This window comes from Mustela erminea, chromosome 3 (assembly GCF_009829155.1).
Source record: "Mustela erminea isolate mMusErm1 chromosome 3, mMusErm1.Pri, whole genome shotgun sequence".
Classification (NCBI taxonomy): Eukaryota; Metazoa; Chordata; class Mammalia; order Carnivora; family Mustelidae; genus Mustela; species Mustela erminea.
In genome coordinates this window covers 65763695-65780711 of record NC_045616.1, presented here as the reverse complement: position 1 = coordinate 65780711, position 17017 = coordinate 65763695, and the positions used below count along the sequence as shown (strand labels likewise).

General features: G+C 34.8%; 1 protein-coding gene across 5 annotated transcripts in view; it reads left to right on the top strand.

Annotated features, from left to right (window-relative positions):
• FCHO2 (FCH and mu domain containing endocytic adaptor 2) overlaps positions 1-17017 on the top strand; it is a 116133-nt gene that overhangs the window by 39771 nt on the left and 59345 nt on the right. For all 5 annotated transcript variants that reach the window (XM_032335997.1, XM_032335996.1, XM_032335998.1 and 2 more), the window contains 3 exons: positions 3297-3401; positions 10263-10361; positions 11518-11614. In XM_032335997.1, coding sequence (XP_032191888.1) covers positions 3297-3401; positions 10263-10361; positions 11518-11614 — 301 coding nt within the window. The remainder of the gene's footprint in view (positions 1-3296; positions 3402-10262; positions 10362-11517; positions 11615-17017) is intronic.

Sequence of the window (17017 nt, the reverse complement as noted above, 5' to 3'; positions counted from 1 at the left end):
AAGGAGTAATGGCACTCTAGGCAGTTATCTTTTATTCCTGTTAGATTACAAATTCCTTGTGAGTGAGAAACTGTCATTGTATCGTCTGCAACACAGCATATGTGTTTACTTGGAAAAATAATCATTATAGCAAATAATAGTATTTGAATTTTTCTTGTTTGTTAATATAATAAAAATTAAGAGTTTATTTTACTTTAAACAGAGGTGAAAGACTAAAGTCTTGGTTTTTTAAATGTCTTATTCAAGCATTTTTCTGATTGTTGGATTATGAAGTGATAATTTATGTGCAGTAGTAAGTGTTTTGGTTTCTACCATGTGCTTGTCATTATGCTAGATGTTATGAAGGTTACTACAGGCTAAAATACATATTCTCCCCTTCTGTATTCAAGAAGCTTCCTTCTTTGTGGGGAGCAAAAGTATTAAATAGTACAGAACAAGAGGTTAGAGAGAGATTTTAATGGTAAGTTTAGAAGGAGAGGTATCCTGTTTTGTACAGAACCTGTAAAAAGAGAACAGGGACGATATCATGAAATAAATTACTTTTAATTTATTAACCAGACAAATAAAAATAAAATAGTATAGCCACAATCATTATAGCCCTATTTTGGGGGACTTTTCCATTTTTATGAATTTTTTCCAAATTGCAGTTATCTCTAAGTGATCACAATTCAAGTCTTCATTCAGGAGTAGAAAAAAAAAATAGCAGGTGTTAGAAAAGGGCAAAAGCAAAGAAGGGGCTACTAGTGGGACTACGTTATTTTGTGAGGCTCTGTCATTGAAAATCACTCCATGGACTGTACGTTGCTGACCATTCTTGTACAGACTGAAAATACAGGTAGTTGGTAGAAGAAACTGAAGTCTCTTGCTGTAAAAACAAACAAGAAACCCAGATAGCCAAAGGAAACCCAGATAACCATACCATTAAAATTTTTTCTCAGATCTAGCCAATTTGTTACCTATGATTTCTGTGAAGGTATTAAATTTCAAATATCCATCTCATCTAATTGTTACATGTTTAAACAAGGCCAGGACTTCAGAGGAAATATACTAACAGTAGTGTAAATAATGTCAAAGGGCCTGAGACAATGGGAAAAGAGGTTTATTTTTAGGAATAAACTAGAAAATCAGTATAGGTTTTAACCACTTTCTACTCTAGGGATGGAGAACTCAGTACAACTCTTAGATAAAATAATAGCAAAATACAGTTATATTTTCCAGTTGGTGTTACTTTTAGAAACCATAATATGGCTGATACCATTTATTTTGTAGCTTTAACTATATGCCAATCCCTGTCCCGATCATTTTACATAAGTCACATTTCATCACCACTAAAGCTTTAAAAAATAGGCGGTATTCTTCCCATTTTAGGAATGAGAGAACTATATAAAACTCTAAGACTAAGTCTTTCAGGAAAGCGTGGACCATACATGTTTAATATAATGTATGTAGTTATATATTAAGGAGCATACAGAGGGGCCTTTTATTTGTTTGTTTGATTTAATTATTTTTATGAACATATAATCCATTATTTACCCCTGTACAGAGGTACAGGTCTGTGAATCATCAGGCTTACACATTTCATAGAACTCACCACAGCACATACCCTCCTCAGTGTCCATAACTCAACCACCCTCTCCTTACCTCTCACCCCCTAGCAACCCTCAAGTTTGTTTTGTGAGATTCAGAGTCTCTTATGGTTTGTCTTCCTCCTGATCCCATCTTGTTCATTTTTTCCTTGCCTACCCCCCAGGCCTTCCACCCTGCCTCTCAAATTCCTCATGTCAGAGAGATCATATGATAATTGTCTTTCTTGATTGACTCATTTCACTCAGCATGATACCCAGAGAGGGGCCTTTTTAGAGAGTAGGACTGTCTACATCTCTTGCCAATCCCAGCCTTTCAGGTAAACCCAACTTTCTGTTTCTAATTCTTATTTTTAGACTTTTGAATGTAGCAGGAGATGATTACATGTTGTTTCTGATTGGCTGTATATAAATTACATGTTTTTCAGCCTTACTTAGCCCTCAGTAGCACTTAGTAGCACTTTTACTTGTCTGGTATCATCAGTTGTATCTTCTGTAACCCTGGCTTGAAGTGTTCTTCATTCTTCATTCTCTTACGCTTCAAGAAAATGGAGATATTTTTATCTTCCTTTTTTTTTTAAAAAAAGATTCTATTTATTTGACAGACAGAGATCCACAAGTAGGCAGAGAGGCAGGCAGAGAGAGGGGGTGGGAAGCAGGCTCCCTGCTGAGCAGAGAGCCTGATGTGGGGCTGGATTCTAGGACCCAGGACCCTGGACCCTGGACCCTAGAATCATGACCTGAAGGCAGAGGCTTTAACCCACTGAGCCACCCAGGTGCCCCTTCCCTTTTTTTTTTTTTTTATCTTCTTAAACTCTTACTTACACTTACACTCCTCACCTCCCAACCTTCCTTTGTCCAAATCGATCAGTCCTTTGAGAATAGTCGTTTCTGGAACCATATGTTTGCTTGAACCTACAAGGTACAGAAAGTCTTCCTTCTTCCTGAATTTATATCTTCCATAGACTTTATCTTTACTTCCATGGCTTTGTTGCATTCTGCCGACTTCTAGGTAAAAATAGGTTCTACTGCTTTCATGAAGTCCTTTAGGAAGAAAATTTATTTTCATATTCCTCACTACCTAATATTTAATATATTAAGTTTTAATTGAGTAAGTAATTTTGATAAAACTTGAGCTATAATAATGCAATAACAATTTTTTAATAATAGAAATCTTGAAAAAATCTATAAACAAATTTATAGATTTATTGGAGCATAATAGAAACTGAGAAGCATCAAAGAAAATGATTTTCTCAATTTTTGAGTACCTTTATAATTATTAATCAGACATTAAATGGAATATGTTTATGTTGTGGAAGGAAGGAAGACTTGAAGGTATAGAAAAGAGTGTCAAGCATATTCTGATCATATTGTCACATTTTTGTTGATTGAATTCTTAAAAACATCGTATCATTATAATGTGGTTATATGATAATACTCTGGGTTATAAAATGAGAGTATTTAACTTTTCAAGGCACATTCCATCAGACGGGAAGGAGAATCAACATTTAGTTTCTGTGTTATTCTGTGACTATAACAAAAATAATTACTAATGAGGACTTGAAAAAGAGATGTTAAAGTTAATTTATGTCATATTGGACTCACCATAGGCCTCATCCCTTAAAATGCATTTAAGTAGTTATTTCAAATGAACTTATATCAGGAAACAAAATAGGTCATTTTATAATTAAAAATGTTTTTGTTTTGTTACAGGCAGCTGTTAAATCTAAGAAAGCTACAGATACCTATAAACTTTATGTGGAGAAGTATGCATTAGCAAAAGCTGATTTTGAACAGAAAATGACAGAAACAGCTCAGGTTGGTATTTTTAAGCTTTAAATCTAAAACAGGGTATTTGTTTTACTGATAGAAATAATATAATTCTTTTGTCATGTAATTTTTTAGTATTAGAAATGTTGAAATGTACAATGTGTATGTTTTATTAGTGCTATTTTAAAGATACACGTCTTGTTTTGGCAATGAGGACCATATGTAATAACTATCACATTATAAGGGATTATTTAAGTGTATCAGAAGAGGCTGCTTAAAGAGAATGGGGGAAAGTGAAGATATTGAGAGATGATGAAGACAGGTGATTGTTAGTTAGCCTTATGTATGAATTGTAAAATTGACTTCTGCTTGAGAAGAAAATTACAAATGATTCACTGCTGTGAATATAGCCTTTAACAAAAAGTCAAGAATCCCTGCTCTCATAGAACTTCCATTTTAGTTAGGGAGGACAGACAATAAAAAAAAAATCTGTCTCAAAAAAAAAAAAAAAGTCTGTCTCCCATAAGCTTGGGATAATTTATAGACCATTTGATATTCTTAGAGCCTTAATTAAAGGCCTAGGTTTAAGATGGATGCCTTTTATGAATCATATATAAAACTCATACCCCCATCCTCTTGTACCTTTTTCTTGTTTTGTTTTTCTCCTTAGCACCTGTTATTTAATATGCCATGAATTTTATTTTTCTGTCAGGGTAGGCTGGGTATACTGGGGTGATGAAAAAACCCCCATATCTCAGCGGCTTATAAGAGCAAGGGTTATGTTCTTATCATTATGGGCTGGCTGGAGCTGTTCTTCATCTTTTGTAATCTGTTGAGGCTGGTGAAGGAAGCTCTTTTTAGAACATTATTCTTAGTCATCATATTTGAATGTAGTAAAGCACACTGGTTCTTCTACCCATTTTTTTTTTTTTTTATTATCTGTCTTCCTTCACTAAAATGTAAGTTCTATCAAAACAGAAATTGATTATTTCCTCACCACTTTTAAAATAGCTCCCATGGTAGGCATTCAATAAGTGTGAAGAAGGACTTCATGAAGCTGCCTTTTTGGATTCTAGGGAGTCTTCCTGCTTAGAGTGATGAATGATTCACATCTCAGAAATCAAAATCCTTTCATGCTTGTTTGCAGGCATATATGCTTCCGTCTTTACTTGCCATGTTTGTAGGCACTATGCTAGTTGCTGGGTATATACAGTATATGTGTAAATAGAACAAATATCTCCCTGCTCTAGGTGGACTATACAATATAGAGGAGGGAGGTAAACATTAAATACATGATTAAATATAAAGTTATGAATTATTAAACCTGTTACAAGGGAAAAGAAGGATTATATGAGATAGAATAATAGGAGCAACCTAATTTGATTTGGATTTGGTAGTTGGGAAAGGTTTTTTTTGGAAAAGTGGGATTTAAAACTGAGACTTGAAGAATGAGTAAAGAGACACATTCTAGAGCAGGAGTGTTCCAGGTATTGAGGACCCATGGATGTAAGACCCAGACGTATGAAAGAGCTGTCACATTGTAGAAAGCAAATAGTGCTTCATGAAAGTGAGTGAAGAGAGATAGTGGTAAGAAGTGAGGTTAAAGAGATAAGCAAGGACAAGGCTGTAGTGAGGGTTTAGGTTTTCTTAAGAACAGTTGGTAGAGAGTTCCCCTTCTCCACATTCTTGCCAACATTTGTTGTTTCTTGTCTTGTTAATTTTTGCCATTCTAATTGGTGTAAGGTGGTATCTCATTATGATTTTGATTTGTATTTCCCTAATGGCCAGTGATATTGGGCATTTTTTCATGTGTCCAAATCCCAAGAAGCTAGAAATAATCTCAAACTTTCTAAAAAGAAAGAAAAAGAACAGTGCATAAGTCAAATAAAGGAAAGAAAAATTAAAAAAAAAAAAGCGGTTGGAGGACACTGAAAGATTATATGCAGTGCGGGACTTGATCCTAGGATCATGACCTGAGCTGAAGGCAGTTGCATAACTGAGCCATCCAGGTGTCCCCTGATCTTCATTTTAAAAGATAATTCTGGCAGTTCTGTGGAGCATGGATTATAGTTGGGCCGAACGAGAATCAAGAGTCCAGTTTGGCAGGCAAGTAGAGTGGTCAGGTTAGGATGAGGGGCAGTGTGGTGGTTGGAAGAGAGAATTGAGTGTGTTTGGAGATGTCAAGGATTAGAGAATGGGGGAATTCTTGGGGAAATCAGAATCTCTTCTGGCTTTTGGCTTGTAAGTTTGTGTGGTTAGAAATGAATGGAAAGACTAGATGAAGAACTATTAGTTTGAGGAGTTGGAAGAGGATCAGATGTTCAATTCTGAACATGTTAATTTTGAGCTGCCTGTACTTAAGCTGGAGATATCATGTGGGCTATTTTGGAAGAGCCAGAAAATCTGGGCTGGATATAATTAATGTTCACAGCCCTTTGTTTACACTTCTGAATCCAGAATCTCTAAAAACCAAGTTTTTTTCTGAAATGAATTTGGCAGCAAAACTTGACCAGAACTGATGTAAGGCTATGTATTTATCCCACCTACATTGAATATACCTGTTTTCCTTTAGAAATATTAATGTGTTTGATAAACAGATGCCACTGTAGATCCTTCTTTCAGTATTGTGAAAGATATGGTAACAAAGCCACATTATCTTTATTTTAAAAATTCAGAATATTTGAACTCTCAAACATCTCGTTCCAAAGTTTTGAATGAAGGATTATGAGCCTGTGTAAAATAAGGGCTTGTCAGTACTCAAAGCCATAATGACATTATCTTTGAATAGAGTGTGGGGAAGAAAGGACCAAGCTCTGAGAGACTCATCATTGACAGTTTGATTGAAGAAGGGCTGCTGAAACCCAAGTAGGACAAGCCAGACAAGGAAGAAAACTGGGAAGAATAATGTCATGGCAGCTGGGAAATGATAATATTTCAAGAATGGTTTAGTTAATTGTATTAAACGAGGGTCTAACTCTAGTGAAAGAAAAAAATTCAATTTCTAAAGCAACCGATTATTGTAGACTTAAGCAAGTGCTCTTTTGGCTTCTGAAACCTTAACACTTATTTATAAGACAATTATTGGTTCATTAATTTGGCATCAACATGACTAGTTTCTGTCAGAAAATGTTTCATTTCAGCTGTTTAATTTGGAAAAATTAGAATTTGCTGGAATCAGTTTTTTATTCATTTATATTATTTTATAAAAGTGTTTTGAAAGAATTTTTAGCACTCATTTTTCCCTCTCATTTCTTTTATTTTTCATTACTCCCCCCCCCAAATTGGCATTTTGTTTATTCTGCTACTTGTAAGATGAGGATATTAATATATTTGAGCAGATGTATATCCATGCTGCTTTTAAGTAAAGTGATGGTATATACTGTGCTAATGTGTGTATGTTTGTCCTCTTTCAAGTTCCCTCTGTCTATCACACATGTACAACGACAAAACAGGCTATCATTTCTTAATAGGTAGTAGACTTTAAATTTTAATTTCAGTTAATTAGAAGTGAAAAGAATTCTTTTACATTTTCATCTTTCTTTGTTCCATGCCTAGCATGTTGACCTAATCACGGTGGGATGGGGTATAGCAGTGTAGTGAAAATCAGATTTGGGTGACAGGACCTGTATTTCTTTACTAGTAGAAAAAGAAATTGAATGTGTGGGATGAAAGAGGTTAGGATTTATTTGGAATATTTGTGGTTTAATTATTTTCATTTGGGGTTAAGAAAAAACATAATAAAAATTGTGAATTTTCTTCATGTGTATGTTTTCTACTATTAACATTTAATGATATTTAAAAACTGGAAAAATATGGAGATTTTGTTTAAACAGTTGGCTCATTCAAGTAAGCTTTGAGATTTTGCTTAAACTACACCTTCAGATTAGGGACTTTCAGTATTAGGGTGCTTTTAAAAAATTTTTTTTTAAATTAATATACAATGTATTATTTGTTTCAGGGGTACAGGTCTGTGAATCATCAGTTTTAAACAATTCACAGCACTCATCATAGCACATACCCTCCATAGTGTCCATCACCCACCCACCCTTTCCCTTCCCCCCAACTCCTTCCCTCCCCACCAACTCCCCTCCAGCAACCCTTTGTTTGTTTCCTGAGATTAAGAGTCTCTTATGGTTTGTCTCCCTTATGTATTAGTGGCTGATAAAGTTGTACTTTTTCTTTCTTTTTTTTTTTTTAATTTTTTAAAATTAACATATAATGTGTTATTAGCCCCAGGGGTACAGGTCTGTGAATCGCCAGGTTTACCCTTTACAGCACTCACTATAGCACATACCTTTCCCAGTGTCCATAACCCAGCCACCCCCACCCAACTCTGTTTGTTTTGTGAGATTAAGAGTCTCTTATGGTTTGTCTCCCTCCCGATCCCATCTTGTTTCATTTATTCCTTTCCTTACCCCCCTAACTCCCAGTTGCCTCTCATCTTGTACTTTTTATTTATTTCTTTAAGAAAGAGAGTATGTGAATAGAGCAGGGGGACTGGGTGTAGGGAGAGGGAGAAAGAGAATCCCAAGCAAACTTCCTGCTGAGCGTGGAGCCCTTTGCCAGGCTTGATCTTTGCCAGGCTGAGATCATGATCTGATCTGAAATCAGAAGTCAGATGCTTAACGGATTTGGCCATGCAGGTGTCCCCAAAATTACACTTTAAAAAAAATTAATGTAACAGTACATATGAATACAGTATTAGGGTGCTTTTTAAAATTTTAAAAATTAACATATAATGTATTATTTGAAATTTCAAGGAAGAAAAGTCTGATTTGTTCAAGAAAGTTCATTTATTTATATCCAAATACTTGAGGCTGTAGTCCCATTGTTGAATTACTCTGTTTAGTAGTTACTAATTCTGAGGAAATTGATATTTAGCAGATCCCCTACCCCCTCTTAAAAACACAGCTCATTCACAGACCTGTACCCCTGGGGATAAAAATATATGTTTATAAAAAATAAAAAATTAAAAAAAAAAAACACAGCTCAGTTTCTAAATTGCTTCTGAATCACGCTTTGAGTTTCTGTGTGGCTTCATGTTTCAAGATATTTTTAAATAATTAAGGCTATGTCTTAATCATTTTTTTTTTAAAGATTTATTTATTTATTTGACAGAGAGAAACAATGAGAGAAAGAATACAAGCAGGGGAAGCGGGAGAGGGAGAAGCAGGCTTCCCGCCAATCAGGGAGCCTGATGTGGGGCTCAATGTGGGGCTCGATTCCAGGATGCTGGAATCATGACCAGAGCTGAAGGCAGATGCTTAAGGGCGGAGTCACCCAGGCGCCTCTCAGTGTAGCTCTTTCAAAAGAGAATGAAGATGGCACAGTTTTCTTGGGATTAGGGATTATCCTTATGAAATTTGTGGCTGATGATTTAGCTTTTCTGGATTTGGGTCTTATCTGTCAGTGAGAAAATATCTTGTTCATTAAATTGCAGAAATTTAAGCTGAAGGTGAATTTGTATAATATGAACATAAAATCATGCTTTTGCCAGTATTCCTCACTTCTTAAGAGAGTAATTCAGAATCTTGAAATGCTGGTATTCTTATTGATTTGGTCAAAATTGGTCAAAGCAAGACATTTTAGCTCCACCATTTCTCATGAATATAATTGATTTAAGTTTTTGGACTATTGTTGCATTGTTGCCAGAACTATAATTTCATCATTACTGATTTTTTTTAAAAAAGTTCAGACCCTTTGCAAAAATATGAACATGATCATTTAGCTTTGTGGTTTTCTGATCATGTGACGCATTGCTGAAGAAAATTGCCTATTAAATATGGGGTGAGGGAACTTAATTTGATAATCTAACTAGAAAAAATAACGAGATATTTAGGCCTATTCCTTAGAACCGATTTAATTTGGCAGGGAAAAAAAAAAAAGGGTAATCAGGTTTGTGTACTTGAAATGACAAATGTATTTTGTTTGAAAATAGCTAGTTCAGCATTTACCAAATCCTGTTTTGAGGAATATTATTGTTGTGTGAGATATTAATAGATACTCAGAGAAGAAGAAAAAAAGGGCTGTGTGGTCAAATTTGGAAAACACTGGGTTAAGCAAAATGAAACATATTTTATTTCAGTATTTCTCAGGCTTCTTAATTTGTGTATTAGAAGCCAAGTCTAGCAGTGGTTTTCTTCCTGGGGAATAAATACCAGAATGACCTGGGAATTTTTTCCAAACAACATTCTTATCTTTTTCCACCCCCATTCCCCAGGGAGTAGTAGAGAATCTATGCATTCTGTGGTTTGAAAACATTTTCCAGGTGATTGGATATATCCCTACCTTCTGTTGAGAACTGTTGAGATGGAGTATACAGGCATTTCCGTATTTCTTTGACCAGAGATTACCTCTTTAAAAGCCATGTAATAACATTTCAAGGATTAGACACTTTGAGAGTCTTCGGGCTAGGTTATAAAGTCTTCAGAAGTAAGCAGTAGCTTTTGCTTTGCCAATTAACTGGTCTTTAGTTGGAAACACTTCTACCTTCGCTTTCATGAAACTTCTCATTTGGGTCTCCTTCCAGTTTTCTGACTGTGATTATAGATTTAATTTGTGGTGTCTTCAAACTCTGAACAAGTTCAGAGAGATGGCATAGTGAGAAATAGCATAGGGAAAAGTTAATGTATTAAAAAGTTAAACGTTTGAGTATATTTATTGGACTCATTTTTCTAGAAGTATTGTTAAACATTACATAATGTTAGCTTGCTTAATTTGGTTAGCTATATTGAGATGATTTAAAAGGTCTTTTGACTGCAAGTTCAAGCCCATATTGGGGGCTTGAATAAATAATAATTTATAATAATAATTTTAAAGTTTTGATCTGATTTTAAATTTGAAATTAAAGTTTTGATTTCAGAGTGTATTTTTAATGTAGATATATAACTTTTCATATTTGTTACCCAGAAGTTTCAAGATATTGAAGAAACACATCTCATTCACATAAAGGAAATTATAGAATCCTTGTCAAATGCTATAAAGGAAATTCATTTGCAAATAGGCCAGGTAAGTTTTTCCTTTTGTTGAAATGACTCATGAAAATTTTATGTTCATTAATGACTGTTTAAAAATCTAAAACTCCGTATGATACTGGATTATTTCAGGTAAAAATGTGTATTTACAAGTATTAAATATAAACTGGGACCCCCCCTTCCCCCTCCCGGTGACTCAGTTAAGCATCTGCCTTCAGCTTAGGTCATGATCACACGGTCCTGGTATCAAGTCCTTCATTGCACTCCCTGCTCAGGGCAGTCTGCTTCTCCCTCTGCCTGCCACTCCCCTTGCTTGTGTGCAGGCTTGAGTGTGCTCTTTCTATCTGACAAATAAAATCTCAAAAAAAAAAAAAAAAAAAGCTGGATTTTTGATTGGCCGCCAAGGATGATAATTCAAACCAACTGTTAAAATTAATGGATAGCTCAGTCCTTTTACTTTAAAATTCTGGAGTTATCAATTTTTGGATTTTTAAAATAATTTTACTCCAGAACAGTAGTAAGTTACAGAACTTGTGCTTAAATGGGTACCTGGGTGACTCAGTTGCTTAAGTGTCTGACTTTAGCTCAGGTCATGATCTCAGAGTCCTGGGATTGAGCACTGTGTTGGGCTCCCCACTTGGCAGGGAGTCTGCCTCTCCTCCTTCTGGAGCACACGATTCTTGAACTCAGGGTTGTGAGTTGGAGCCCCACTTTGGGTATAGGGATTACTTAAAAACAAAAATCTTTAAGAAAAAAAATTTTTGCCCCAAAATACAAAAGCAGTTTAATTATGACACCTTGGAATATACTGAAGTAGAGTAGAGAAAGATGAGGTCTGTTATTTTTTGATTTTTAAGGATTTAAATATTATTACAGATCTATATAAGTTTTAACTTATCATAAGAATTATGTGTCTAAAACATTCAAAGATGAGGACAGGAAACTTCCTTGACTTCTAAGACAGTATCTTTAGAGCTTCATGTAAACAGTGGTTGATACCCACAGGTCTACTAACACTACAAGGTAAGAGATCATGTTAGGTAAATTAAAGTTCTCAAAGGTTTTGGGTCAAAAAAACCCCACATGTTTTGGTGTAATGAATTTTAATTGCTTTATGCAAGTTTTGTCTGAAATACAGTAAGAATTTTTGATGGAAAAAGAAAAAAATTACCTTTATTTCATTTTAATAGGTCCATGAAGAATTTATAAATAACATGGCTAACACTACAGTTGAAAGCTTGATTCAAAAGTTTGCTGAGTCAAAAGGCACTGGGAAGGAAAGACCTGGTAAGATGATTAACTCTGTTAAGGAGATGTATACAGATCTCTCCTCTAGCAACAAATATATTCGATTTTAAATTCCTAAGCTGCAAAATGGAGCTTGGGAGATACCTAAAAATCTATGTAAATTATCAAGTATTTACTTTGTGTCTGATATGTTAAATTAATATTTTTATTCTGGTCTTTAGTGGTTAATAATTTAATATTAAAGTAATTATAATCTTTAGTAAATTAATATGTTGTCATTTATTTATATTTTTTAAAGACTTAGCAACAGAAGCCCAGTTTATTTTAAAATTTTTTGAATTTATGGACATTGACACAGAATGTTATGTTAGTTTCTCATGTGCAACATGGTAATTCACCTTCTCTTTGGGTTAGGCTGTGCTCACCACAAGTGTGGGTACTATCTATCACCATACAACACTATTACAATGTCATTGTCTATATTCCCTATGAACAGAAGGCATTTTAGTAAGAGGAAGGTGGGAAAGAATATTGAGCCCTCAGAACATTGAGGCCAACAGAGAACCTTTCATAAAATTTAATAACTTGTAAAATTTCCTTATTGAAATATATATTCATCGTATATATGTTGAATATATAAGATATATATTTGTTGCATGCATATATTGAATATATACGTTGATTTTATTACATATATACTTGTTGCATGTTAAAACATTCAAGACAGTGTTTCACATGCTGGAGACACACCATTGAACAAATGAGTACAGGAATCCTGGTTCCTGTTTTATGAACAAATAATTACAGTGTCCTGAATCTTACTTTTAATAAACATGTTATATCAGATGTACTAAGTAGCCCATTGTCTTGCCCTTCTCAGCATAGAGCTTCCAGATTTCTTGATTTTGTTTATTGTTTACTATATCATGTTCTTGTAAGATAATTTGTTTCACTCTATAGGTAAAAATAATGCAGTCTAGTAAAGAAATTAAAATATGGTTTGGAATTCAGGAAGATGGTTAAGTGATTTGTCGGGAAGTCTGGGAGCCATTTTTCTTTAGTGCAGTTCCCAGAGCTAAGGCTTGTAACCTAAATTTTCCTCACTTTTTCTTTTCAGATTTTATTAACTCTCAAATCATTGGTTCACTTATGTTAGTATTTTCCCTTCAGATCTTCTTTTCGTGCTTTCTCTGCCTACCTAACCAGTTGTAGCAGCTTGATTTCTCAATACTGGCACAGTAGAGATTTCTTCTCTAATCCATTTTACATGTTATACAGCACATTCGTATTTTGACTATACAATTATGAACTTACAATTGCACTAAAATCTTTTCACTTTTCATTGTAGACAATGAAATTTAGGCTCTGGATTTGGATAAAGCTTTTCAGGATCTGCTCTGACTAGTCTTTAGTCTTACTTTCTATTATGACCCTTCACTGTAGCCAACTCGAACTGTTTGCTGTTTCCTATACATGCTCCTTTTCTGCCTTGGTATCTTAGTTGCCCTTATGTTCCTTTTCTAGGAAATGCTATATCGCATTTCTTTCCTGCTCTGTGTCTTCCCATTTATTTGTCAAGTAAATAAATTCTTAAATACCCAGGTCATTTGCTACTTCCTCTGTCAAAAGTGCCAGTGAACTTTAACTGTACTTTTTTCCCTTCTTTTTTTTGTTATTGGTGCTGTCTACCTTAAATTTTAATAATTGTGCGGATATAAAGAAAAGTTCTGTATTTGATTCATCTGTTTATCTTCTTCATGGGTAAAGAATACATTTTTGGTGAGTGAATGAACAAATGGACATAGAATAGTAAAGTTAGGGTGTTACGGAGGTTATGGTGTTTAGATTTGCTATTAGAAAAGTCTTGGTGAGGAATAATAAATAATTATGGTTAAAGTTTGGTAAGACTTACTCTTTGCGATATAATGTGCCAGCCACTTTGCGGCCAAACTTTGATCTTCAGGAACTGTTTGAAGTAGGTACTATTATTCTCATTTTAAAGATGAGGGAAATGTTGAGAGGTTAAATGATTTGCCTAAGTTAGTATATGACAAAGCAGATAGTAAAATGCCAGGATTTTTGGCCCCAGGTACTGTGCTTTGGAGAAACTAGAATAGAATGAACTGAGTTTACATATATAAAGAGAATGAGGATGTTGAGATACATAACTACAGAAAAGTATGAAGCCCTAAAATTCCTTATAAAGAGATTAAATTATGGGGCACCTGGGTGGCGCAGTTGATTAAGCATCTGACCCTTCATTTTGGGTCAGTTCATGGTCTCAGAATGTGAGAGCAAGCTCTGTGTCAGGCTTTGTGCTGGGTGTGGAGCTTGCTTAGGATTCTGTCTCTCCCTCACCCCCTGCGTGTGCACACTCGCTCTTTCTCAAAAAAAAAAAAAAAAATATATATATATATATATATGTATATGTATATGTATATGAAGACCAGTTAAGAAAGGTAAAAACAGTTGGAGAACAAATTCAGTTTTTATATAAAGCATTTAGAAGTGCTGATAGATAAAAAGCAGAGATGTATTGGCTGGTTAAAAGTGCCTCAGAACACTAAACAAGATCAGTGGATTGTATTATCATTGGTATCCTGTTTGTGACATGACGTTTTCAAGTTTTGCAAAATGTTATCGCTGCAGGAAATTGGGCAAAGTATACAAGGAATCTCCCTGTATTTCTTTTTTTACAACTGTATGTGAATCTATAATTATCCTAATAAAAATTACAATTATTTTAGGGGCACCTGGGTGGCTCAGTTGATTGTGTGTCTGGCTTATGATTTTGCCTTGGGTCATGATCTCGTGGGTCCCGGGATTGAGCCCCATGTTCCGCTCCGCGCTTAGCACAGAATTCGCCTCAGATTCTCTGCCCTTTCTTCTGCTCCTCCTTCAGCCTGTGCTTGCATGCACACACTCTCTCTCTCTCTCTCTCTCTCTCAAATAAATAAAAATCTTTTAAAAATTCAGTTATTTTCTTATCTGTGGTATTACTTAGCCCTGTAGTTTGTGGTCTGTTCTTTATCAGCAGTAAAGTTTTTAAGCCCCATTGCCCTCATCTGTAAAGTGGGGATAATAATAGTATTTCTCCATGGGGTTTTTCTGGGGGTTATATGAGATAATGTAATACTTATTGAATACTTGATAAATACTATGTTAAAAAAGTAATATATTTCTGATAAATGGGTAGCTAATTATAGATGCTGTTTCTTTTATAAATTTAAACATAGTGGCCTCAAGATATACTGTGACATGTAGAAAGTCCATATATCTAAATGACAAGGCCAGTAATGATGATGACATGAGCTTTCCTAGAATAATCACTAAGCCAAGAATTAGGTGACTGTTTTAGGGTGACTGTTGACACAGTGACTATAAATGACTGATTTTCAAAAAAAATGGTCCTAGAACTAACTTTAAAAAGAAAATATGGTGTCAGAGTGTAGGGGATAGAATAAATATTACTTCTCTAGTTGGCTTGCTATGGGTGACTAGTTAATAGCTCTTTCTTTGTATTTGTTCGGCTTATGGGCACCTGACAAGTGAGTCTGGGGGCCTGTTTCAGCGATGAAAATTTTGTGTTTCTCAGAAGAGTAATATACTCAAAAATTTGCATTTGATTACATGAAATTCATAGACTTAAAGGATTTTGTTTTGTGAGATATATTCTTTCAGTTGTATATACTGCTGATTGCTATTAATATTTTCTTTGTGTTGTTTTGTAAGGGCCCCCTCTGGTGGATGAATTGCTTCTTAAACTGATTTTCATCCTGTGGGATTTATACTTTAAAAAGAAAACAAGTTCGTTAAAAATTTATATATCTAAACATTAACCTGTTTTCTTATATTGGAAAATGACCATTTTTTCATTAGTCAGTTACCTGTTCAGAGATACAACCTTTAATTTAACTTTATGTCCAGTTTTCTTGTGCAAATCAAACACTTTGAGAGCATTAAATTTTTTTTTAATTCATTGAGACTATTTATACTACTTATTATATGAAGTGCTTTTTTTATCATTACTTTTTAAAAAATCAGGATGGGGTGCCTGGGTGGCTTAGTCAGATCAGTGACTGACTCTTGGTTTCAGCCCGGGTTATGATCTTTGAGTTGTGAGATTGAGCCCCGGTGGGGCTCCATGCAGAGTCTGCTTGTCCCTCTTCCTCGCCCTGACACTCTTGTGCACATGGGCACACACTCTCTCTCTCAAATAAAGAAAATCTTTAAAAAAATTTAAAAATTAAGATATAATTGACATATAGTATTATATTCATTTTAGATGTGCAGTGTAATGATTTGATGTATGTATATGAAGAATGATTAACAAAATGAGTTTAGGTAATGTACATCTCTATACAGTTAGAGTTTTTTTTTCCTTGTGATGAGAACTTTTAAGACTACTTTCCCGGGGCACCTGGGTGGCTCAGTGGGTTAAGCCTCTGCCTTCGGCTCAGGTCATGATCTCGGGGTCCTGGCATCGAGCCCCGCATCGGGCTCTCTGCTTCGCAGGGAGCCTTCTTCCCTTCCTCTCTCTCTGCCTTCTTCTCTTTCTGCTTGCCTCTCGGCCTACTTGTGATCTCTCTCTGTCAATCAAATTAAAAAAACAAAACAAAACAAAACAAAAAAACTACTTTCCCAGTACCTTTCAAATATACAGTACAGTATTTAACTATAGTCACCATGCTATATATTATTACATTTCCAGGACTTACTTACCTTATAATAGAAGTTGGTACCTATTAACCATCTTTAACCGTCTCACCCACCCCTCACCCGGTAGCTCACACTTTTGGGAACCACCAATCTGTGAACTGGATCTATGAGTTTGGTTTTATATTCCACATATAAGTGAGATCATATAGTATTTTTTTCTGACTTATTTCACTTAGCATTATGTCCTCAAGGTCCATTCATATTATTGCATATGGCAGGATTTCTTTCTTTTTTAAATAGCTGTGTAATATCCCTTTGTACATACACAACACATTTCCTTTATCCAGTCAGTGGACACTTAGGTTGTAACCCTGACTTTGCTATTGAAAATAAGGCTGCAGTGAACATGGGAATATATGTTTTTTTGAGATAGTGATTTTGAATCCTTCAAATAAATAGCTACAAGTGGAATTGCTGGATCATATGCTGGTTGTATTTTTACATTTTCAAGGAGCCTCCATATTGTTTTTGTCATTACTTTTTAAGTACTGCCTAGCTCTTCTGGAATTAGAGTCAGTGTAAGTGGATTCTTTGAATATCAAAGTGCCTGTGGTCTGAAGGGTTATGAATAAACAGGTGTTTTATAACTGTGAATATCTTTCTGTACTCTAATGACATCCTAGTATACCTGTTCATTCTCATGTAGTTTAATTGCCAAAGGAGATTAAAACCATTTTTCTTGGAGTTTCCTGTTTTATAGTCATTCTGCTAATTTTGCTGTAT